At 57.0% G+C, this 24,512-nt stretch overlaps 1 protein-coding gene across 3 annotated transcripts in view; it reads right to left on the bottom strand.

Annotated features, from left to right (window-relative positions):
• Window positions 1–1,663: 1,663 nt before the first annotated feature.
• PDGFRB (platelet derived growth factor receptor beta) overlaps window positions 1,664–24,512 on the bottom strand; it is a 38,000-nt gene continuing 15,151 nt past the window's right edge. For 2 of the 3 annotated variants that reach the window (XM_026008711.2, XM_026008718.2), the window contains exons 2-23: window positions 22,870–22,915; window positions 21,363–21,686; window positions 20,573–20,839; window positions 19,713–19,840; window positions 19,423–19,597; window positions 18,625–18,817; window positions 17,918–18,033; window positions 16,491–16,614; window positions 15,931–16,142; window positions 13,935–14,029; window positions 12,659–12,791; window positions 12,019–12,123; window positions 11,570–11,680; window positions 10,394–10,553; window positions 9,224–9,384; window positions 8,576–8,694; window positions 8,278–8,400; window positions 7,365–7,476; window positions 6,816–6,915; window positions 5,985–6,090; window positions 4,908–5,140; window positions 1,664–3,638 (exon numbers count right to left, since the gene is read on the bottom strand). In XM_026008711.2, coding sequence (XP_025864496.2) covers window positions 3,461–3,638; window positions 4,908–5,140; window positions 5,985–6,090; window positions 6,816–6,915; window positions 7,365–7,476; window positions 8,278–8,400; window positions 8,576–8,694; window positions 9,224–9,384; window positions 10,394–10,553; window positions 11,570–11,680; window positions 12,019–12,123; window positions 12,659–12,791; window positions 13,935–14,029; window positions 15,931–16,142; window positions 16,491–16,614; window positions 17,918–18,033; window positions 18,625–18,817; window positions 19,423–19,597; window positions 19,713–19,840; window positions 20,573–20,839; window positions 21,363–21,686; window positions 22,870–22,915 — 3,321 coding nt within the window. In that variant the 3' untranslated portion in view covers window positions 1,664–3,460. Of the gene's footprint in view, window positions 3,639–4,907; window positions 5,141–5,984; window positions 6,091–6,815; window positions 6,916–7,364; window positions 7,477–8,277; window positions 8,401–8,575; window positions 8,695–9,223; window positions 9,385–10,393; window positions 10,554–11,569; window positions 11,681–12,018; window positions 12,124–12,658; window positions 12,792–13,934; window positions 14,030–15,930; window positions 16,143–16,490; window positions 16,615–17,917; window positions 18,034–18,624; window positions 18,818–19,422; window positions 19,598–19,712; window positions 19,841–20,538; window positions 20,840–21,362; window positions 21,687–22,869; window positions 22,916–24,512 lie in introns of all 3 variants that reach the window. The other variant, XM_026008725.2, reaches the window with a different exon arrangement.

The following is a 24,512-nucleotide window of genomic DNA, read 5'->3' as shown; positions in this document are numbered from 1 at the left end:
CCTGAACTGGTTTCAAATGTAATATGGGGACAGCAGTGGTACCTGGATCCTAGGGTTGGTGTGAGGGTGAAATGAGAAAACGGGACAGGACAAGCGTGGCCCAGAGTAACTGTTCAGTAAGTGCTCACCAGGGTTTCATCATCCTTCATCCCTTTGTGACATCAGTAGCTCCATTTACTGCTGGGGAAATTGAGGCCTGATGTGGTGTAATCTAGCCAAGGTCCCAAAAGGAGCAGGCCTGCGATGGAGGGAGCCCAAGTCTCCTGACCTCCAGACGGAGGCTTTTCCCATGAGCAAGGATAATCCCTGTCTGGAATGTGGGTTGTTTATTCTCTTCACAGGGCAGATCCGAGTATTGGCTTATTCATCTCTACTACCAGGAAAGAGAAGGTCACAGGCTCTGGGTGTTCTCTGAAGCCAGGACCCCCAGGAGGGTGGGCTTTGTGCAGCCAGGCCATGCAGCGGGCGGGATTTCCCCTGGCATGGCTCAGCTGCCCCTGCGTTGGCGGCCGGGCCTGTGAGTCAGAGCTGCCCCACGTCTCCCCACGGGCGGCCACAGCCCCAGACCCCTGGCGGCAGTCCAGGGAGGCGTGTGGTTCCAAAGAGAGGTGCCTGCCCCCCAGAAACAAATGGAGATGCCCCCTCCCCCACATCAGAGAGAGCAAAGGATGGCCGAGATCACACAGTGAAGTGTGACAGATCTTGGGTGACCCCTGCCAAAAGGCCCAAGTGAGGAGGTCAGGAAGCCACAGCCTGGGTCTAAGACCCTTGCACTCCGGCGCTTGCCCTGTTTGGCTCTATGGCCCTGGCCCCACGCTGCTAGGGTCTGTCGGGCCCGGGGTGGGTGGATGTCTGTAGTCTATAGTCACGGAGCCTGTAGTCAGGATGGAGTTGGCGCAGGCGCCCAGATGCTCGGCTCAGGCCAGCCCGAACCACCGAGCAGCTGCGGCTGTGAGGGGCCTGGGGCCTGCTGGGTCTGCACCCCCCTGAGCAGCCTAGCCACCCTGCCCTCAGAGACACAGCTGGGCCCCCGTTCCTGCCCTGGCCTCACCCCAGCCGCACCCACCCCCTCCCTGCCCACCTTCCTCTCTCTCTTCCCCTTCTCCTCTCTCACTTGCCCTCTCTCCTTGCTTCTTGCCACTCTCTGGCCCTCATGGGTGCTCTGTCTGCCCTGCTGCTGCTTGCACCCCAGCCGCTACTCACCGGGGCCTGGGATCTGGGCTGGAGCGGTGGCCTGTCACAAGCCACGTTAGCCTTCATCTGGCCTGCAGGCAGCACGCAGGGGAGGGCAGGGGGTGTCCCAGCTTACCAGCCAAAGCCAAAGCACGTGGTGGGGCAGGGTGAGGGCCGCAGGAGGGGCTCGGGCTCCTCAACAGGAGCCTGCGAACAGTCCGGCCTGTCCCAGGGCCCAGCACTGCAGAGTCGCAAGGGCCTTTCCATTCCACACCTTGGAAAGCCCGAAGCCCAAGGTACAGGCCATCCAGCTGCTAAGCAGGGGGTGGAGGGAGGGCGCAAACCCCATTTTACAGATGGAACCGAGACTCGGAGCTCAAGGACCCTGTGTGGGGGCACTGTGGCCGGGGCTCAGGCCCCATCTGCCCCACTCCACCTCTGGCACCTCCCAGGCACAGGGACCTAATCCCACCAGAGACCACGAAGTCCATGAGGGAGAAGCACCAGGTTTAATATTAACATCTTTCCCTTAAAAAAAAAAGTACACAGATAGGCAAATTTGATGGCATATAAAATAGCACTTCGGCTGTATAAATGTGAGTTAATGTGAGTCCTAAAAATACTTGTAAACCTAGGTGATTACATCTTTGGTACCGTAGTGAGAACCCCCTCCCTCTCCTGGACCAGCACAGGGGGCTGGTGCCCATCCCAGCTCTCCCCCTGCCAGCAGTCTTGGCCATGGCCCTCACTCCCCTGGCACCTCCAATGCCCACTGAGCTGGGGTACAGTTGGCAGAGAGAGTGCAGCGAGCAGGCCTGAGCAAGTGACCAAACCGTACCGCACGGGCACCAGGCAGCTGGTGGGTGAGAGGGCGCCCCCTCAAAGTACCTGCCTCTTCCATCCCTCTCAGGTTCCCTAGAAAGGCTTCTTGTCCTTTCTGGGGGCCCCCAGGAGCCATCAAAAGTCCACAATGCCTGTGGCACAGATGTGGACAGCAGGTGCTGGAGAGCAAACTGCATGAGGGAGTCTGATTTGCCCTCTCTGCCTCGTCTGCTCAGGGTGGCTCCAGAGGTCATCGCTGGGTCTGAAAGGGGTCCCATAGTCTTCCCATGGGGCAGCTGCTGGGGGCTTTCCAAGACACTGGCTGTCACTCCAAGTCAAGACCTGGGCAGCTGGCCTTCTGGAACTTGCTGGGGTTCTGGGGAAGGGGCATGGTTCCTGAATGCCCAGAGTGTGTGATGCATGGTCTGGAATCTCCCCAGACCCCAGCTGACCCCTAGCTCAGAGGTTTGGAGTGTTTGGCTTTGCTTCATCTGGGCAAGTGTGCTACCCTCTGGAATATTCTAGAATGTTAGTACTGGCAGGGCACCAGAAGTCAACGAGTCCACCTTGCTCATTTTTCAACAGGGCAAACAGGCCTGGAGAGGGTGAGGGATTCCTCCAAGGTCCCGTATCAGGTCCAGTGCGCAACTTGATCCACACATGTGGACATTTCCCGTGGGCACATCCACACTCCCGTCACAGATGTGGGGCCCGCCTGGCCCTGGAGACTCTGGTGGGTGGAGTTAGACTGGCAGTGATAAGGAAAAAGACCCCAGCACTTATGGGGCCAGGAAGACATGGACACAGGCACTTGTGTGGTGAGGTGTGCCCCAAGCGCCTGGGACGGGGGCTGTGGGCCAGAGTGTCCTGTACTTGGCTCAGCCCCCAGCAAGAAGCATGGATGGCCCCAGACCAGCTCGGGCCTGGGAAAGTGGAGACTGGCATCCGGGGGAAGGGGCTTCCGGACGGACACCACTGCTGAGGCCAGGGCCCCACGCAGCCAGGAGCCAGAGATGCCAGGGTTCCCAGCTCCTGGGGGGATGAAAGTGCGAGGAGAAAGCTACAGCTCCTTGAGGAGTAGCGGGCTGAACTGAAGAGCATGAATTCATGCCTCCTGAGCCTCAAGAATCTCTCTAGGGGTTCCAACCTCCCCGCCTGGGAGCCGGGGAAGGAAGCCCAGATTCTGTGTCACCGGGCCCTGCACTCCCATCCTATAGATGGAGAAACTAAGTGCCCTGGGAGAACCCGGGCTCCCAGTCACATGGCCTCCCCAGAGGCAGAAGGCTGGTCACGGCCTCTGCAGTCCTCTTGCCTCCTAGGCCAGCCCCAGTGGCTGGGGTGTCACATGGCAGGGACAAAAGCTTTCTAGAAAGTGACAGCTCATGGGAGACCAGGCCAGGCCAGGAGGCGCTGGGTGCTGGGAGGTAGAGGGGAGCTTCAGGCAGGGCAGGGTGGGGCCAGCCCCCTACAGGAAGCTGTCCTCTGCCTCAGCCCGAGGCCCAGGGCAGCTTGAATCCAGCGGTGGCTCCGGCACCACCTGGGGCTCGGGCTGGGGCTCTGGCTCTGGTTCTGGCTCCTCTTGGGGTTCCAGGGGGCTGTCACAGGAGATGGTAGAGGAGGTGTTGACTTCATTCAGGGTGGAGCTAGGAGGAGAAGGCACATGAGTGAGTGAGGGGCTGGGAGGGAACCACAGTGAAACAATAGCAGTCATCAAGAGCTTTCTGTGTGTTCAACCTTGAACACCTTACACCCTTTAGTGCATTTAATCCCTGTAAGGATGACATCAGGCAGGCGCCATGAGGGGAAGGCTCCTCGGGGAGGTGATGTCAGTGGCCTGCGTCACAGGGAGACTTCAGGGCAGCACCCCCACTTAGCTGGAAGCTCCAAGCTCGTTCCTCACCCATCAGCATCTCCACGCCTGGCACTCCCGAACGTGTCTGCCACCACACCGAATCCTCCAACAGCCCGCACACAGGGGGTGCCACTGTTTGCATTTCAGAGAGGATGAAACGCAGGCTCAGGGCACGGAGGCAGCTTGCATGAGGGCACAGAACAGGCCAGCGAGTCCGAGCCCTGAGCTGAGCTCCTCTGCACACTGGCTACCTGGAGCCTTGCAGCATTAGCTCCTTAGGGAGCTTAGGTGGAGAGGGCCGTCTAGTCCAAGGCCTCGTGGAGAGATGGAAGCACGCAGAGAAGGGGCCTGGCCAGGCCTCAAGGCAGCTGGTGGCACTGCTGGAGCTGGAGCCCTGCCTGTGGCTGCTGCCGCTTCACCATAGAGTGGATCTGGTTTAGGAAGCGGGGTGTGGGGGGTGTCTGGCTTCATGGGGGACTCTCCTCTTCCGCTCAGGGAAGATCCTGTCTGAACATGAAGTCCTGGCGACGGCTGGGCCTTCTTCCCACTTTCTTCCACCCACTATAACTTCATCACATCCCAAAGGCAAAAGAAAAGCACAAATCTCCTTCCCAGTCTGAATTCTGGCCTGAATTCCTGTGGGCACCATGCCTCCTACAACCTCACCAAGCTCCCGGGGGTCCTGGTGCTGGAGAACAGAGCACAGGGCTGGGTGGTGACCCCAGAGTAATACATGGGGTGCTGGGGATGCTCGTTAGATTTCCTACTTCTCCTTAGGGCCTGGATAGATGGCCTATGGGGGCCACTTTCCAGGAAACAGCTACCTTGCAAGTAAGTCCCAGCCATTCTGTCTCTTACCAGCCTGCTCTTTCCCCCTGGGGTCATTAAAGGTCAAATGAGTTCAATTCTCTCTTCTGCTCACTGGCAGGAACAAATACTCACCCCAAGTAACTTACTTTTAGGGCAAGCCTGGAGGTAGGAAGACACACAGACACACATACACAGACACACACACAGACACGATGCACACTTGTCTTGGGCCTCGGGCCAGAGTGGCTACCTGGCAAGGCTGGGAGAACTCTCCAGTGGGCCGTCATCAGCAACCTCAGGCTTGGGGTCCGGCAGGGGGATGATGTAGTCGTTGTCACCCTCGTTGGGCTGCACAGCAGTGTACAGGACAGAGCTGGTGTCCAGAGGGGATCGGAGGCCAGGGAAGCCAGGCAAGCGGGCTTGGGACCGAAGGACTGCTGGGTGGTCGCTCCTCAGAAACTCCTCATCCACCTGCTGGTACTTCTGCTCCACAGGGCAGGAGAAACAGAGATAGTCAGACCAGAAATGCCCATGGGGGTCACCTAACATTAGACTCTGACCTGGCCCCCCGTGCCTTGTGTGAATAAGGCTCAGAGAGGAAGGAGAATGACCCAAAGCCACACAACTGAGTGGCTCTCCTACCTGGCACCTCGTAAGAACAGGTGAGCTCAGGGCCTCCCAGGGAGGGGACAGTCAGCAGACTGGTGCCCGTGACCCTAACACTTTCCCTACATCAGAGGAGACTGGCATGGGCTCTCACCTTGCCTCAACGTCCTTCAGTGGGGCTTCTGTTTCCCTAACTGCTGAATGGTGACAACCCAATCTATCTCCCTGGGCACTGAGCTGTGATGGAAGGTGGGTGGGAGTGTGGTTAGGAATGGGTCAGGGGAAAGAGGACGAGTGTCACCCCTCCCTGTAACTCCCTCTGGTGGACAGGCTGGGTTTTAAGGCCCTACTTGCTCCATTTGCCTAGAATGAGCCAGCAACAGGCTCAAGTGGCCAGGCCCTTAGCAGACATGTAGCCTGGGGTTGTTCAGACTTCTGAAGGAGCCCCAGGCCGTGGCGTGGGTGCAAAGGCATGGTGAGGGATGCAGGATGAAGGCGGCTGTGGGCATCGGCTTCCACACAGGATTTCATTTCAACAAATTCTGTGCTGCTAAAATAAACTCAACTCAGAGCTCCAGCCCACCCCTTACTAGTACCAGCAGGGAAACTGAGGCCCAATAAGGTATAGGGTGGTCCCTTAAAAACCAGCATGACACACAGAGCCTTGCACTGAGTGTCTGACTTCTGAACCAGCACTCTCCATTTCGTTGCCTCAACATACCTTTTTGTACCCCTCACCCAGCAGCCTCTCGAGAAGCAGCACCAGCTGGGAGAAGGGAGGCCGGATCTCAAACTTCTCTTCCCAGCACTTCTGCATGATCTCATAACTGGGGAGAGACGCAGAGGGGGTCAGGGTCTCTGGCTGGGGGTCTGCTGCCTCCCAGAACCAGGTGAGCAATAAAGGGAGTTGGGGAGGACAGGTGGAGAGGGATTTTTCCCTCATTCCCTCAGCAGGCCCTCCCTCCACCAGTGGTCCCACAGGATCGACCACACCTGGGTGAGCACATTGCTCCCAGGTCTGGCTGGTAGGACTTTTCATGCTCCCTGCTCAATGGCTGGCTCTGGGTGTGCATGTGACCCCTGCTGAGCCCTGACAGTCTGCTTGGGGCCTTTTGCCCAGACTATGGTGAAAGCAGCGGGCAGGTAGCCATTTGGCCTGAAAAACGAGGCCAGCACAGAAGAAAGCAGACCCGGGTAGAACAAGAGATTCCTGATGACAGCATCTGAACACCTACTTGCAGCTATACCAAGGTTTTTCTAGATCTCTGAACTGATCTATTTTTGCCTTAAGTCGGTTAAGTTGGATACCTATTGGGACACCTGGGTGGCTAAGCAGTTGAGCATCTGCCTTTGGCTCAGGGTGTGATCCTGTGATCCCAGGATCGAGTCCCATGTCGGGCTCCCTGCATGGAGCCTGCTTCTCCCTCTGCCTGTGTCTCTACCTCTCTCTCTGTGTTTCTCATGAATAAATAAATAAAATCATTTTTTAGAAAGTTGGATATCTATTGTTTGCACACACACACACAAAAATCCTCCCAAAGGCTCTACTCACATCTCGTCGGAGGCGTGGGCAGGCTGAGCCATGCGGTAGCCCCGCTTGATGGCATTATAGAACTGTTCGTTCATGGGCAGCTCTGGGTAAGGTGTGCCACCTGTCAGGGAGCAGACAAGAGATACACAGACTCAGAGGTGTTGGAAAAGTGGCAGATCATCTATGGGACAGAGAGAGACCCACCAGCCCTAGAATGGGCAAGGGTGTAATGCCCTTGGCATTGGGAAATATGAGCTCCTTTGGAGGCTCTGGACAGAGACTGCAACCCTCCCCAAAATCAGAGAACTAGAGAACACCAGAATCAAGTAGGCTTTTTGATGTCACTTCCAAATTCCTCCATAATCAGATGGGGAGATAAAGAGACCCAGAGAAGACAAGGGACTTGCCAAGGTCACACAGCAGCGAGAAAGCAGCAGAGAGCTGTGACTTGGACCAGAGCCCTGTGCCCTGTTCTAGAGCCTGTTCCACAGCCCCAGCAGGCCAGAGGTGTGAGTGGTGAGGGGGGAGGCTGCGCTGTGCCCCTGAGAGAGGAGGAAAAAGGAAGCGTACCCAGGGTGAAGATCTCCCAGAGTAGGATCCCAAAGGACCACACGTCGCTCAGGGTGGTATAGAGGCTGTTGAAGATGCTCTCGGGAGCCATCCACTTCAGAGGCAGGAAGGTCTGTGAGAGGGCAGGATGGCATTAAGTGTGAGGAGGGCCGAGCTCCACTCTGCACCTGGCGTGGCAAGGAGGCCTGGCAGTTCCTGTGCTAGCACCTGACTCCCCAGGCCCTGAGAGCCCATCTCTGCGAGTTTACAGATCCCACACCTGCCCCAGTGCCAGCCAGAGGATCAGAAGGCCCAGTTTCTTTGCCCACAGCTGGTGACATGAAAGCCCCCATCTCTGAGGAAGAGCCCCAGGGTCTGAGGCCTCTCACAGAACGGCCCCACTTCCTGACCCCAGTAGAGGCCCCCGGCTGGGTTGGTAGAAAGCAGGGGAGCCAGAGACACGCTCTGGTACCTCTCAGCTCTGACCTGGCCACCTTAGACCTCTGGGGTCTAGAGTCCCATCCAGCTCTGGGATTCACTGTCCCCTTGCGGAGAGTGGGAACACAAGTGACAGGCAGGATGGTCACATTTTAACCAAATACACATTTGATTTTCCCCCCTCCCAGGACCCATTATAGCTGATCCTCGCCCGTCATGACCAGTGAATTTGAGCCTCCGGCTCACCCTCACAACCTTAACATCTCCACCTCCTGCTAAGCTCCACCCCCACCTGCTAAGCCCATGCATAGCAGGTGGCTTCTCTTCTTGCACCTGCACACATGGCTAGGCAGGCAAAGCCTGTCACCGCTGGATAGGGCAGGCCATGAGGAGCTCTGCCCTGATCTCCCATGTGTCACAGTCATGTGTCACAGTCTCACCGGGAGAGAACCTCTTCCCAGGGTCGGAGGCACACAGGGTTGGGCAAGGTACTCACGCTGCCTTTGGAGATATAGTTTGAGTCTCTCATGATGTCACGAGCCAGGCCAAAGTCACAGATCTTGACCAGCTTGCCCTCACAGATGAGCACGTTTCTGGCTGCCAGATCTCGGTGGACACACTGGGTTGGGGGAGATGGGAGCTGTGGCCTTAGGGGTCCTTGTGGGGAAGGACCTTCCTGTAGGTCCCCCCTGCAGGACATAGCTGCCATATGGAGCTGTGTACTTGGAGGACCCTGGCTGGCTGGGTGGCCCACTTCCTCATGACCCTACTCCACCCACCATGACTGCACTTACGTTCTTGGAGGCCAGGAACTCCATGCCATTGGCCACCTGGTAGCTGAAGCCCACGAGATCCGTGTAGCTAAGCACTGGGGACTCATTGATCAGAGTTGCCCGACAGGTCCTCTCGGGAGCTAGGGGAGAAGGGATGTTCACCTACTATCTTATGTCTCCACGGGGCTCGTAGGACCCCTGCCCTTTCACTCATGGGGCTAAATGTCCAATACAGGCAGCTACCGATCCTGTTAAGTCCTACACAAAAGGATAACAACTTTGAAATATCTAATGTAAACCTCTCCTACCTTATCAGTGCTCTCATTGGCCAAAGGCCACAAAGGCCTTTGGCATTAGTCCTGGGCCACCTTTGCTCAGTCTGACTTGCCTGCTTCTCAGGGACACTGGGTCAGCCTCAGGCTTCCTCTGTGCCATTCCCCAACCCCAACTCCTCCCCACTCTGGACCCAGAAAGAGAGGTTCACACTGGGGCTCCACCACAAGGCAGCTTTGTGCTGGTGGCTAACCTCAGTTTCTGCATCTATGAAATGGGGACAAGGCCACCTTCCTCCCAGGGCTGTTGCCAGCCTGGGAACATGAAAGGCTTCTGTAAGAATGCACGACTGCCTAGGTGTGGGGCCGTGCATAGGTGAGGACACTGCACACCCACCAGTGGGGACGTAGTTGTCATAAGGGGCCATGTAGCTGGAGGACTCAATGTCTGCATATTTGACGCCTCCTTTCATGTCCAGCATGGGCACGTAGTCCACTGACTCGTCCTTGCTCATGTCCATGTAGCCCCCGTCACTCTCCCCAGGCAGAGACACGTGGCTGGAGGAGAGAGGAACATCACAGGAGGAGAGGCCCCAGGCTTTCCTCCTTCCTTGCTCTCCTTGTCGCTCATGGGTTTCCTCTCCCCCACCACCACTCATCTTCCGTCAGCCCATCACCACTCGAACAGCCACACAGTGAGCCCTTTCAACCAGCCTGTGGAGCCCCGAGCCAGGCACTGGGGTGCTCGGCGGACACAAGACCCATTGTGTGTCCTCAGGGAGCTCCCACATAGGCATGATCACAGCACCCCAGTGCGAGGGTCAGGAGCAGGGCAGGTAGTAAGGTGCCTTTCTGGGGCCTCCACAGCACCATCCAGCCACAGCCCAGGGAGGGTTAGGAGTTGCCCCAAGGCCTCTGCCTGTAGCACCAGCTCCCTGGAGAGCTTTGGGACCACATGTGCATGTGTCCCCAGAGGTAGACCAAAGAACGGAAGGAAATCCATCATATGTTGGGGAAGAGAGGAGTGAGTTTTAACATCTTTTGGTGATTTTCTGAAGTTATCCTTGTCTCTCAAGATGAACACATCTTGCTTTTGTTATCAACAAAAGAACTGAGATAAATTACTTTTGGAAAAGAAGAAGAAAGACGCTGCACTGCCCTTGGGTGCCGGGGGGACTGAGGGGGCACCTCAAGGTGCGCTTCAAAGGGAGTTGGGCTGGGGACAGGAGAGCTCCAGGTGCTTGCTGTGGAAGGAAAAGGGGTCAAGGACACAGGAGCAGTGGGAGGGGCCTGGAGGGGGTCACATTGGCCACGTGCTCAGCACAGGGCCTGGGCCCCTGCGGACAGTCTGTGGGTGGCAGCCAATCGCACCATTAGGGTCACCACAGCATTATGACAGGTCTGGGGTGGCCGAGCCCCAGGTCACGAACTGACTGTGTGAAACAGTCCTGGCCCCAAACCCTCTCAGTCCGCCCTGGCCTCAAGCTTCTGTCCCACGCAGGGAGGGAGCGAGCAGGTGCCCCTCGGGGCTCCCTGGAGATTCAGGCCCCCGGGGGGTCCTTGGTACCTGGGCAGAGGGAGCCCCGCGGGCAGGGCGTTGCTGTAGAGCTCGGCGCTGGGCGGGCGGCGCTTGTCGGAGCAGAGCTGCAGGAAGGTGTGCTTGTTGCGGTGAAGGTAGTCCACCAGGTCCCCATAGCGGCAGTACTCGGTGATGATGTAGATGGGTCCTGGGGGGTGTGGGTTAGGGTGTGGGTCAGGGGCGGCCGCCAGGCAGGCCACACACTTGCCATCGGGGCCCCGAGGCTAATGACGGCTGGCACGTTGGAGGGCAGGTGGGTAAGGTGGCCAAGAGGCTTGGGCAGCCGGCAAACCCGGTCCTTTCCCTGCCTCTGTGCCCCTGAGCTCCACTTTCCCCATCTGTTAAATGAGGCTAATCATAGCCACCTCCATGAGCCACCTCCTAAGATGATGCCTTCGTCAGCTCGGCTCAGGGCCGGGCACGTAGCAAGGACACCAGAGGTTTTTCAACTAAAGCTTATTCTGGAGCCCAGAACATAAAGTAAATAAAAGCAACTATTTCTTATCAAGCTGCTGTTTCGGGTCCAAATACATTGCACTTAGTTCAAGTCAATCAGTGGGAACTTGATGATATTGATGAAAACAAAAGATTTTGAAACGGGTAATCTTGCGGACATAAATTGGCCTGAGTGTGCAATGCACTTCTGTATTTTCTTTTGGTTGCACAATACTGAGGAAAATCCCAAATCTCACAATAAGCAGCTGCAAACAATGATAATACTTCTTTTTTTGTTTGTTTGTTATGGCCTAATTTGCCATCAGAGCCTCAAACACACCGGCTGGAGGGACTTTATTCTATGACCTGAACAGAAGCCGAATAAGCCAGCATGCTGGCGCTGGTCTCCAGATGTGGGGATATAACTCACCTCCCAGGGGGCTGGGGTTTGTGAGCTTGTCAAATGTCTTGTGAAAATTTAAACACATCAGAGGACCCCTGAGTTTGGAAATGGCCAGTCTAAGGAGTCCTCGGGCCTTGAAGGTGCTGTGATTCCATGAGTTTGTAAAGCCCACCCCTCCACCTGGGTCTGTGAAATGAGGGCACTGGACAGGCTGCGTGCAGACCCTCCAGCTGGAGTGTCCTGTCATCTGTGGACGAGGGCCGGGGGAGGGGCCAGCTTAGGCTACTGGCATTTTCCAGAATGCTCTGGGGGAGTGGTTTTAGTACCTCCTTTGGTGCAGGCCCCCAGCAAGTTGACCACATTTAGATGGGGCCCGAGGTGACTCATGATCTTCAGCTCTGACATGAGGGCCTGCTTCTCGCTGCTGCGGGCTGTGGCTGAGGGGGCAGAGATGAGGCCTCAGGCTGCCCTGTTGCCAGGGCCCCAAAAAGGCCCTTTGGCCCCGCCCTGTGCTGTAGGACTCCCATGGCCTAAGGTGGCAAGGGCCCACGAGTAGGGGTTGGAGGAGACAGAAGGAAGGTCAGGGAGGGAAGGAGGTACCAGGAAGGCGGGCAGGCAGCCTCTTAGCCAGAGCAGAATCTGGAGTGGGGCTGGCCAGGAGACTGCATTGCTGTGGCCAGCAAATCAGAATCAGGGAGGGCCTGAATGTGTGAGCAGGGGGCAGGGAGGAGGTGGGGGCCCAGATGTGAGGAAGCGGCAGGCTGCCAGGACTCACATTTCAGCATCTTGACTGCCACTTTCATCGTGGCCTGAGAATGGCTTAGGCCGTGAGCCGTCGCCTCCACCACCTGCCCAAAGGCCCCAGAGCCGAGCGTACGTCCTATGGTGGAGATGATCCGTCAGCACCTGGCCCACCAGGAGTCTGCATCCCTCGCTCTCTCTGAGATCAATCCTCGAAGCCAACCTGGACTTAAAGTGTTCCCCTCAAGGAGTCTCCTAAGTCCACAGTGTTTTGCAGCCCTTCCCTGCAAAGTCTCAGCTGACTTAGTCTAGGCTAAGTCCTGCCTGCTTTCTGGCCCATCTGCAGTCCCTGGAAGCCTTCCTCCCACCCTGGAAGGGAACTCAGCTCCTCAGCGTGCCTCAGCCTTCCCAGCTAGACCAAGCACAGGCTTGACATGCAGCCTGTCCTCGATTAATACATCTCTTGCCACAAAGGGCTCCTATCTCACAGTCACAGGACCATAGGACCTCAATGCTGAACGGTCCCTGGGGGATCATCTCGCCCCACTGTATGGAGGGAAGGCAGGACAGGAGCCCTAGGTCTCAAAGCTAGTCATGGCAAAGCTGGGCCACACCTCAGTCTTTCCACCCGCCTCAAGTTCCCAGACTGCCACACAAGGACGCCCTGGACTGACCAAGCACGAGCTGGTCCCTCGGCAGCTCCCAGGTGGAGTCGTAGGGCAGCTGCATAGGGTCCACGTAGATGTACTCATGGCCATCGGAGCTCACGGATTCAATCACCTTCCATCGGATCTCATAACGTGGCTTCTGCGGGACCAGCACCAGGGATGGATCACCACAGGAGGTCTGGGCTTTGAGGCCCACAAGCCCATAGCCCCTTATATAACAGATGCAGCACGAGACTCTGAGGCCCAAAGAGAGGCAGAGGCATATTTGAAGTCACAGAGCAAGTTACTGATAAAGCCAGCCTCATGGGCTCAGTGAGAACCGGTGGCAAGAGGCCCCAGCATGGCCATGGCTGAGGAGCAGCTAACAGCCAAGGGCCCAGCTCATCAGAACTTCCTCATCTTGGGGCAGCCCAGGCGGCTCAGTGGTTTAGTGCCGCCTTCAGCCCAGGGCCTGATCCTGGAGACCCAGGATCGAGTCCCACATCAGGCTCCCTGCATGGAGCCTGCTTCTCCCTCTGCCTCTTTCTCTCTCTGTGTGTCTCTCATAAATAAATAAATAAAATCTTTTTTTTTAAAAAAAAAAGAACTTCCTCATCAGCTTCTCCCAGAGCCCCAGCTGCTTCCCAGATGGAAGTAGAGGGGTGGGCAGCCCTGAGAAGTGACACAAGCTAGGGGCATTCAGCTAGGTCTGGACAGCCCCTCCCGTGCTGGGTCACTCGCAGCGGATATCTCAAAAAGATGTAAGCTTAGGATGTTGAAATCACAAGATGTTGGAATCACAGGATTGGAATCTCAGAATGATAGAATCATGGGTGCTGCAATCCTAACTCAGGAATCTTAAAATGTTGGGATCACAGAATGGTGAAGCCTCTCTGAACAGAGCACTGAAATTACAGGTTAATAGGATTAGAATGCATTTCAGCAGAAGCCTGGGAGTCTCGGGGTGAGAGTTGGAAGAACCCTGGAGCCCATGTAGTCCACCCAGAAAGTGCCTTGCCCTGTGTCGTGGCAGGGTTGGGGACAGGGCTGATGTCCAAGCAAGACTCGGGACGGCAGAGCAGAGGCAAGGGACCCTGGAGGGCCTGGACCAGGCCCAAGACGGCCTCTCCTGCTGGGGGTGGAGGCAGCTTGGACACCCACTGGCACTGCATGTCATTTTACACCTGCCTTCTGTGCGGGGCAGGGAGGTGGCCAGGTCCTGTGACACTCAAGGACAGTAGGGGGCTCCATGCAGAAAACCTAGAGTGTCAACCTGCACCCATTAGTGGGGATAGGAAGTTACCTTTTGCCAGAGCATGATGAGGATGATGAGGGAGATGATTGTGAGGACCACCAAGGCCAGGATGGCCGAGATCACCACCACCTTGAAGGGCAGAGCTGGAGGCAGAGACAAGAGCTGACCGTAAGGAGACAAGGAGCTTGGCAGCTGCCCCGTGCCCCTCAGCCCCCACCGCTGGTACTGCAGATCCTCTCTGCCTGTCCTGCCCCAGATGGAAGCCTCCCTCCACCAGCCACGGCCTGTGATGTCAGCCCCTCCGTCTGGGCCATACCTTCCAGCCTCTGCCATCAGAACCCACAACCCTCAGTAACAACTGCAGCTCAGATTCTCTGGGCCCCCATATGCCTTCAGCCCTTGCAGGGGTCAGTCTGGCCGGTCTGCCATGGCTCCAAATTGGATGCCAGCTCCTGACGACTGGACTCGCCTCACCTCTGAATCCAGGCCCTTGCCCAAGGCTGTCACAGCCTGTGACTGAGCTCCCACAGCCTGATGGATACAGATCGTTTCCTCCCGGCTTCACCCCAAGCACCCAGGGGTGTTGGAGTTATAAGGTGCCTCCCCCAGGGAACAGGGGTAGCCAAGTGGGGCTGACTCTGGGCCCCATGCCCCAAGTCTCTTCCCTAAGGCCTCAACCTCTTTGCTGCACAAGTTCCCTTTCTCTTCCCCTGCCTCTGCATCCATCCCGGCCACACCCTCATCTCCCCTTCCCTGCCCCTGCATCTACCCCAGCCAGATCCTCATCCCCCCTACCCTGCCCCACTGGCCACCCATGGGGTCCCTGAGGACTTCATTCCCTCTTCCTCTGTCCCCCACTTGCCCCTCTAAGTACCCCTAGAGGCCCTGTCCCTCCTCCTCAGGGCCCCAGAACAACTCCTCTCCTCTCTCCCCACTCGGTCACACATCCCAGTCCTGGGAAGGAAGTCCAAAATTCTAAGGAGCCATCTGAATAAAAGGAAGAGACTTCGTGCAGCCACGGTAGTTTCCCTGTGGGCTGGTACATGCCCGCCTCCTCCGGTGACACAGAAAAGCTTTACTTCTGTTTTGCTCCGGGCTGGTCTGCAGGTGCCCACTTGCCTGAATCCCACGGCTGGGCATGGAGCCCCTCCTCCCTGTAGGCTTCCCCCCCAAAGTACTGCCCCCTTCAGTGGGATTGCCTAATTGCTTGTCTGCTGTTGCTCTGGACTAGAAGGGCAGGCAGGGCTTGGGCTTCTCCAGTGAGAAAGAGGAAGGAGAGAGTCAACGAAGTACAAGCACAGGGGTGTATGCATGCATAGGGACTGGCAGGCAGCAAAAGCATCCAGGCTCTGGCGGACATATATGAATATATGGACAAGAAGTATGCATGCATGTGTACCTGCTCGTAGATCTGCATCGTACAGCAGGCATCTGTGTGCAGAGACTGTGTTTGCGGGCTTTCACAGAAAGGTGTGCTGCAACTCCATGCTTACAGACATGCGCTATGCCAGTTGGCACATGTGTACAGGAATTGTACATGCACCGTTTGCACTCTTGTGTGGGGATTGTTCATCTGCACATACATGCACATAAACATACCCTCGTGGATCTATATAAACATATCTGGAGATGAGGTGTGTTCATATACGTGGTTTATAAACATACACTAGGTGGGTTTACACACCAAGGCAGGTATCATGCATGCCTGTGTACATGCTGACAGACATACACTCCAGCCTTACATGCGAAATGTGGGGCTCGAGCATTCTACATAATGTTGTTTACAAGTCTACACTGGGAGGCTTTGCACCTGTGTCCGAGGATCAGTCCTGCTCATGTACATGGCTTATGACATACATATAGCATACACACTCATGTACTCATGGGCGTACACATGTGTGCCAATACTGTGTTGTTGTGTAAGTGCATAGGGGCATACTCTGGTGGGCTTCTCGGTGCTCCTGAGTGCCCAGAGGCACAGTTCCAAGTATGGTTGAGATGGGGGTGGAGGGTCTTCAGGGGCCACCAAGGCTGGAGGACTCACAATGTGGCACCACGGTGACCTCCTGCATGTCGTGTCCCAGCAGGTTGTGCAGAGTGCAGCGCACCGACAGCGGCTGATCCACACGGCGCAGGCGCAGCGTGCTCACCACCTCGAACTCCTGATCCTCAGGCCAGTATGTCACATTAGTCTCCAGCTGGCTCTCCTCCTCTGAACTGTTCCCTAGCGGCGTGGGTGGCAGCTCTCGAGGACATCTGCCAGGAGAGCCAGTCGGGTCAGCTTCCAGTCCCTGCTGCTTCCCATCGCCTGGTCCTGAGCTCATTCCTCCTGTGGGCCCTCGACTGACCGGCAGGGGGCGCTCCTACCCCAGATCTGAAAGCCCTGGATTGCAAAATTCACTCCCTCCATTGGATCGTCTGAGTCAAGGTAGGGAAACGGGACAGCTTAGGTCATGCAGAGCATCTCCGAGAAGACACATCTTCTGGGACGGGGCTCTAGCCTGGAACAGTGTGCCCAGAGGAAGGGGCTGGACTAGATGACCTCCACTGGGTCCTTCCAGACAGCTGTGGTTACCCTCGGAGAAGGAGGCCCCTTCTGCTCACCTTTTGAGGTCGCTGCAGGTAGACCATGTGAGGTGTGGCTGGGGCATGCCCCGGCCGCGACAGCGGACCGTCTGCTCCCCGCTGGCAGGGTGGCTTTCACTCAGCTCCAGCACACGGACAGGCACTGCGTGGAGAGGGCAGGAGGCCAGGAGATGGGGAGGTCAGGAAGGACAGTCAATGAGAAAGGCCCTCGGGAGGACTTGGCCCAGGGCCCCCCCCACCCCCGGGGGGGGGGGGGGGGAGGGGAGCTTCAGGTTGCAGGTGAACATCAAATACCAGGAATCACCGTGTGAAAACTGACAGGTTCCCCTTCTGGGTACTTCAAAGGGAAAGCCTCAGTAGGGTGCTAGTCTGACTCTAACACCTCTCTGAGACTTGCTAATCTTCCCTTTTAACAAAGACAGAGCAGGTCTGAGGGTCAGAGAAAGCCCTGGGAAAGCAAGAGCATGGAGCTAGAATTTAATAGCATCACTTTGTTTTCCCAGAGTTTATTTTAGTGGTGGCTTTATATTTATGACATGTGACGCTGATTTTCCATCTACAATTGAAAGGTTATATTCTCTTTCAAAATAAATTTATTTTTAGAAAGTCAATTGACAAAACAGTAAGTCATTAGTGTGTCATTCCCCTGCTCAAAGCCCTGCAGTGGCTCTGTCATTTCAGTCACAGTAAAAGCCAAAGTCCATACAAGGGCCCGAGGGGACCTACATAACCTGCCATCCTCCCGGCCCCCACTACCAGGTCTCAGCTCTGACCTCATCTCCCACCACTCTCCCCCTTCTCGGCTCCAGCCACACAGGCTTTTGGCCCTGCCTTTGTACTGCTTGGTGGGCCCTTGCTCCCAGAGAACCACTTGGCAAACGCCCTCACCTTCTTGAAGTCTTCACGCAAAAGTCGCCTCCATGAGGCCAAAGTGATCAGGCTATTTAAAATTGCAACCCTCACCGCCCCCTGCCCCCTGAACCCTCGATCCTCCCTACGCAGCCTTTTTTCCCCCTTTGACAGCACTTGTGACTTTCCAACCTTCTGTGTCATTTGCTGGTTCTTTGCCCTACTGGTGAATGAGTATCTGTCTTCCCCCAGTAGGATGCAAGGGGCACCAAAAGACTGGTGTGTTGTTGCTCAATAAATATCTATATCATTAGTAGTATAGTATAAGAAAATGTGGGAAGGAGAAATCATAGCATTGGTACATGAATGTCTGAGGCTTCAGGAACACCAATGGCGCCCAGCAGCCTCCTTGAGACTCAAAGAGGGGATATGCCGAGTTCACACGGGAGTGGAAGGGCTGGAGTTCAGCCTAGAAGTCAGCATCCTGAGGCCTCAGCTCCCTGTCTTGCTCCTTCTCCTCCTACTGGCCGGTGGACAGTGTAGGAAGGGAAAAGGAAGTGGGTGGGGTTGGGGTGGCAGGGGGCAGGGCTCCTCACCATTGACCTGCAGCTGGAAGGAGAGCTGGGCCTCGGCATCCTCATGGAAGGCCCGCATGGTGTAGTAGCCAGCCTCGGCCACCTTGACCCGCACCAACGTCAGTTCTGACACGTACCTGTGGAGTGCGACAAGCCCAGCTGCCAGAGCTATAAGAACTCCCACAGCCCCTCCCCTCCACCTCCTTGTCCAGACAAGAGACACAAGACCCAGGGAGGGGCTTCCCAAGGTCACACAGGTGTCAGTAGCAGAGCTGGGACTCACACCAGTCTCTTGAATCCCCACCCATAGGCAGCTGGCTCTACTGAGCCAAGAAGGGGGTTAGGGGGGATGAAGAGGGTAAGGGAAACACCTCTTCTCACCCCTGCAGAAAGGCCTGCTCATCTCCAGGCTCTGGGCCACCACCCATGCACAGGTGGTGGTGGCCTGCGTGGTACCCTCCTCCCTGATCACCTGGCCATTCTCTCCTCATCTGCTCCCTGCTGGCTCCACCCATCACAAGGACACCCAAACACCTGGGGGATCATCTGACCCGTGTCCGGCCAGGAAACTCTAGGAGGGCTGGAGCAGTCTGTTCGGGTGTCTGCAGCCTCCCCAGTGCCTGGCACGGCGCCTCGCACATAGTGGGCTCTCAGGAAAGGTGGGTCTAGGTGTGTCCAGTGGCTGAAGGCTGCTCAAGAATGGAGTGGGCGGGTGGGCTGCTGCTCACCGGGTCTCAGACACGTTGCGTGTGGACAAGGCGATCTCGCCTGCGCTGGAGTCGCCCAGCGTGCGGTTGTCCTTGGACCACACGACAGTAGGCGGCGGGTAGGCCTCGAACACGACCTGCAGAGCCCGGCTGCGGTGCAGCTCCGCGAACTGTACGGCGTCCAGCTCTCCCAGCAGCCGCACGTAGCCGCTCTCTGCAAGGGGCGGCCGTCAGGGGCGGGCCCCGGGGGCGGGCTAGGCCCGGCTACCAACAGGGCAGCGCCTCCTGGGGGCGGGGCTCCGGGGCGGGGCTCCGGGGCGGGGCATCCCCCGGCTGCCCGCGGAGCCCAGCCTTCGGGGGCGGGGCTTCAGGCTCCAGGGATGGAGCTCCCAGAGTTGGAGCTGAGACTAGGGGCTGAATGGGGGCTGATATGGATTTGGGGGCCGGGCTTGGGATTGGGACTGGAATCGTTCTCACTGAGCGGGTTCTGGCTCGGGATTGCGGCTGAGGTGCGTTGCAGCATGGTTGAACTTGAGGATGGAGCTGCCTGGGCCTGGGATGGCGGTTGGGTTTAGAAATCGGGTTGGGGCTGAGGTTCTGCCAGGCAGAAAGTCTACGCTGGGATTAGAGTTGGATTTGGGGCAGACACTGCCTTTGGGTTTGGGTTTGGGTTTGGGTTTTGGGTTTATCCTGGAAATGGGCTTTGGTTGGTACTGAAGCTAGGACTGTACTGGAATGCAGCTGACAGTACCCCCAGGGCTTTGAGAAGGTCTAGGTCCAGCTCAGAAAGAGGGTCGGGGCTAAGCCCAAGGCACGCACCAACCACGGTGACGTTGATGGACTTTTCATCTCGATGGTCATTCACACTTTCTGATACATTGCAGATGTAGGTCCCTGAATCGCCAAGCTCAGCACTAGGGATGTGCAGAATGGAGCGTATGTGGGAGGGCACATTGAAGAGGAAGTCAGTCACTGGCTCCACCAGCCGCCCACTCTGTAGGGACAGGTGGGGCAAGCACCCCAAATCAGGCAGGGTCAAAGAAGTTAGGCTGCAAGTCAAGATACCCAACCCTCCCTGGCCCTTTCTCCAATCCCTGGCCCAGCAATACCTCCATGCGTGGGTATGTCCATTCAAAGTTAACCACCTCATTTCCGGTCACGATGCACATGATGGTGATGTTCTCACCCTGGCGGACCACAGTCTGCACTGCATTCACGGAGACATTGATGGATGACACTAGTGGAGAGAGAGTAGCTTAGGGTTGAGGAAGTTATGACCAGCCACCAGCCCTTCCGCTGGGGGACGGGGTGGGGGTTCAGAGAGGGAAAGAATGACTGGTGCGGAAGATTCATTCATTCATTCATTCATTCAACAAATATTTATTAAAAGCTTCCTATATGCCAAGTCCTATGCTAGACACTGGGACTTTAGCAGTAAACACGACAAACTTCCTGCCCTCGTGGAGCTGACGTCCTAGAAGGATAACAGTCTTGAATCAATGCATTCTCTGGGCATCTAGGTAAAGGAGAAATGTATGGAGCACAACCATGTAACGGGGAGCCTCTACCTTTAATCCTCACAATAATCCCACCAGGTGGGCAGCCATTGTTTTCCTCATTTTGCAGAGGAAGAGGCAGGCTCAGAGAGATTATGTGCCTTGTGCAAAGGCACTCAGATGGGAAGTGCACAGCTGGGATTCAAACCCAACTGGGTCCGAGGCCTGTGCCTTTGCCTGCCACGGTGTACACCCCAGCCCTGCCACTAACACTCCTCATGACCTCAGGAATACTCCATCCTCCGTGTTTCAGGTTTCCATCTGTAAAATGGGGAAACAGTACCTGCCTTCCAAGACTACAGTGAGAATCCAGTGAAAAATGGAATTGCACACTTTGTAAACTGGAAAGGGCTATACCTCTACGGAGGGTCATACTTGCCTCTGCTGAGCATCAGGCCAGAAAGGGGGCTCACCCTGGAGGCTGTAAACATAGTAGGCTTCAGAATCCACTTCCTTGTCCCCGATGGTGGTCTTGCAGACATAAGTCTTGTCCTCGAAGGTACCAGAGAAGCCACGTTGGTGGTCATAGGGGATGGGCAGTGGGATATCCACTTTCTTCTCGTGTAGTGTCACCACCAGTCTTGGATCCGTCACTCGGCATGGAATTGTGATCTCCGTTATTTCCGTGAGAAAGATGAAGAGTTCCTCAGGATCAACCGGGAGAAAGCCCATAGTGGGATCTGCCATGTGTGGGGCCAAGAATGAAGGTCAGGGGAGTTGGTTTGCTGGCTTTCCTCTGAATTTCTGTGTGAACTTGAGCAGGTGTCTTCCCCTCCCTGGCCCTCAGTCTTCCCATTACAGAATAAGGATGCTCTCAGAGGTCCCTTCCAGCTTTAACATTTGATATGGTCAGCACCAAGGTAAGAAAGAAGATAAGCCACAAGTCCAAGGGCAGCCAGTACCCGGAGATTGGAGAATAGGAAAGATGGGAGGTAGAGGCCAAAAAAGAGCACACTGGGACCCTCTGAGAAGGCAGAGTTCTTGGGAGCCAGGAATGGGGTGGGCTGTCAGGGAAAGTCAGATCTCCAGACCCAGGGATGGGAGTGAACATCCTCCTGGACTGAGCCAGGCTGGACTCCATGATTTGTCTGCATTTCTAAGCTGGCTGTGTCTCACCATGTCACTAAGCACTCCCAGCTTCCCCCAGATACCTGCAGTTGAGAAGAGAAGTCAGGGAGGGAGCACACAGGCGGGGGTGCTTACCTGGCACAAAGATATAGAGCCGTTTTCGCCCATCAGGCTCCAGCCCATGGGAGCCTTTGTAGGTGCAAAAGTACTCTCCCGTGTCTAGCCCAGTGACATTGGTCAGTGTCAGTGTGCTGGAGAAGGTGCCATCTTGGGTCCTGGCCATTTTCTGCAGGGGCTCTTGGGACAACCGTTCCCATACCACCGGAGCTAGACCCGAGCAGGTCAGAACGAAGGTGCTAGAGATATTAAGGACAAGCTCCGGCCCCGGGGGTGTGATGACCAGGCCGCCGGAGGCCTGTGGGCTCAGCAGCAACAGCAGCGGCAGCCACAGTGCCTGGCCTTTGGGAGGAAAGGCATCAGATGTCAGGGCACAGAAGCATCAGCACCACTCCTCACAGCTTAGCCTGGGGGAGGCCATACCTGCACAGTCTTTGAAGAACACACCTCCCTAATCTGACAGACTGGAACCCATGGCTCTGAAGCCTGCTTGCCCAATGCCCGGGCCCCAAGACTCCTTCCAGCCTCCTGGCCTCCTGATCATCGTGCATCTAGATGCCAGGTCTCAGAATCCTCCAGCTATGCTATGTTCAGGCTTGGGCACATTCTCCCGAAGGCATCAGGAAATCCTCGGGAAGCAATTCCCAGGCCTCCAGTTCCTGCATTACTTCCAGGTCACTTTCTGAGCCCCTTCCCTGCAGCTGCTCCAGCTCCTAGGTTCCACCCAAGCCCAGAGGTGGCCATGACTGGGGAAGGTGGGGCAGGGTAGCTCAGAGTAAGGCAGATGGTGCAGGAGAAACTCAGCAGCCACTGGGAACTGGGGTGGGGTGAGGGTGTCAAGTGACTGGTCTCCCTTCCCCTGCTGATGTCCTCTGGGAAGGATTCTGTAAGCCATGTTCCCTAGACCCGCAGGTAATCAGCCAGTTGGCCGTCGGCTGGTCACTAATTGCCAGTGACCAATGACTGCCTGGTCAACCACCCAGCCCCTGGAGCACTGACAGCATGTAACAGGCAGTAGTGAGGGAAGGGTGTGCTTGCAGAAGCCCAGGCAGGACTTGGGAGCTCACAACCAGTGAGAGATCCAGGCCGGGGAGGGGCGTCTCAGACTAGAAGCAGACCAGCTAGGCTGATACCAAAGAGCGCTGAGAAGGTGGGACACCAGACACCAGGGTGACTGTTAGCGAGTGGGATGGGGACAGCTGGTGAGGAGGTACAGGGTATGGAGGGCTGAGCAAAGGATTTGAACTAATGGCTCTGGACAAGCAGGAGTCCAGCCAGATTTCTGAGCCGAGTGAACAGTTGAAGAAGGCCTTCACTGAGCGTCCACTGGAAAGGCAGGAAATGTAAGCTCAAGAGCACAGCAGCAGCACCCCTGGGCTCCCAGTCCCCCCCTCTCCCCCCCCCCCCCCCCCCCCCCCCCCCGTGCTAACATGTACTGCCCCTGCCAGCTCCAGAGGGACCTCCCCACCCCCACCCCTTTGAAAACAGAAGAGGGCATGACACTTGGAAACCACAATGTACCTACCTTTGAGGACAGGAGCTGGCATGGTGCTTGGAACCTGCATGGTGTCCTGCAGAGTTAAACAGGGGTCAGGGCTCAGGGTGGGCAGAGTCACTGTGAAATCTGACTTAGCACCTGAGTCCTGCAGAATGAACGTAAGCCCAGACTACCCAACCTCCATGTCCGTGGCACTAAAGTCAAAAGCCACTCATGTCTCATGGTCAACAGGGCACTCATGCCCAAGAGTCCCCTCCCCCTGCACTGGGCTCAGCCTCAGGGTGTCTAGACCCTACTTTGGCTCTGCCTCTACCTCTCTAGTAGCCTTGGGTGAACCCAGGCCACTCTGGGCCTTAGTTTCTGTGTATGTACAGTGGGAGTGGGGGACTTGGGCTGGATAGTGTCCAGGGGCCCGCCAGCTCCAACAGCCAGTCCTCCGAGTGACAGTTCCAATACCAGGCTCTTATCTGCCAGGACAAATATTTGGGAAAGCGTGATGAAAGGCCTGGGGGAGCAGGAGGGGGGTAAGCCAGAACCCAGAGAACTCCCACAGGCTCTAAAAGCACAACAGGAAGTGGAGGCGGCTGTGGGAAGGGAAGCGGGGGAGTCAGGACTGCGGAATGTGGGGGGGGGGGGTGGGCAGCCCCATGCCTGGGCCCCCTTTGCCGGGCCCCAAACCGCACAAGGAGGCCTAGGGGAGAGGGGCCAGGGGTTGGGCCCAGGGGAGGCCCCACCGCTGGGCAAGGCTTCAAGGGTCCTTCGAGACTGACTACTGAATCCAAGCCCCCCACCTTCACTATCCAGACAGGGAAACCAAGGCTCTGGAGGGGAAAGAAGTCTGCGCAGGCTGACACAGCAGAGCTTGTCGAAGCCGGAGACCAAGAGACCTGGAATGATAGAGGCCAGGCCGAGAGAGACAGACAGAGACGGAGAAGGAGAAAGCGCAGTGAAGGAGGCAGCAGGAGCAGGGTGCGGGGACCAGAGAGCCTGAATTGGGAGGCTCTCTGCTCCATCCCTGCCCTTGGCAGCCCCGCCGAGGACCCCAGCCAAGAGCCAGGCTTGCAAGGGTCTGGCCGCAGCCGGATAGGAAGGAGGCCAGGAGTGGGCCGGGGTCGCCGAGCAAGAACCCTGGGGAGCGGCCACGTGACCGGGCACCCGGAGCCTCCAGGTGCGCCGTCTTTGCACTTCAGGCCCCGCCCCTCGGGCCCCGCCCAGGTCGCCCACGCCACGCCCCCTCCGGGCCCTTTACTTTCCAATCCCGGGCTGGGCTCCGGGGCCTGAGCCCCAGCGGCGCTGCCTCCTGTGCCCTGGCTCCGTGTGCGTCCTCAGTCTCCAGTTCTCAAAATGGGATGATGGAGAGTGTCCCAGTACAGGGCCGCATTTTTACATGCGGCTGGGCCCCACGCTCAGCTCTGCCCAGCAGCCCCAGAAGCTCTCTGAGCCACTCTGCTCTGCCCTTCTTCCTTCTCCCAGTCCCTTTGGACGGGCCTGCCTGAGGGTCTCCTCATTCCTCCCCTCTCCTCTCTTTCAACTGTTCCAGACACGAAGCCCAGTCCCTCCCCAGCATCCCTACTCCCATCCCTCCGCCCCAGCCCCTCCAGCTGGATGCCAGTGTTCTGCCAGTAGGAGGGAGCAGGGCCACTGCTGCAGAGCCAGCGGCCCCCACAGAG

The sequence above is a fragment of the Vulpes vulpes genome, chromosome 4, assembly GCF_048418805.1.
Source record: "Vulpes vulpes isolate BD-2025 chromosome 4, VulVul3, whole genome shotgun sequence".
NCBI lineage: Eukaryota > Metazoa > Chordata > Mammalia > Carnivora > Canidae > Vulpes > Vulpes vulpes.
The sequence above is the reverse complement of the archived record's forward strand: the minus strand, read 5'-3'. Positions and strand labels throughout refer to the sequence as shown.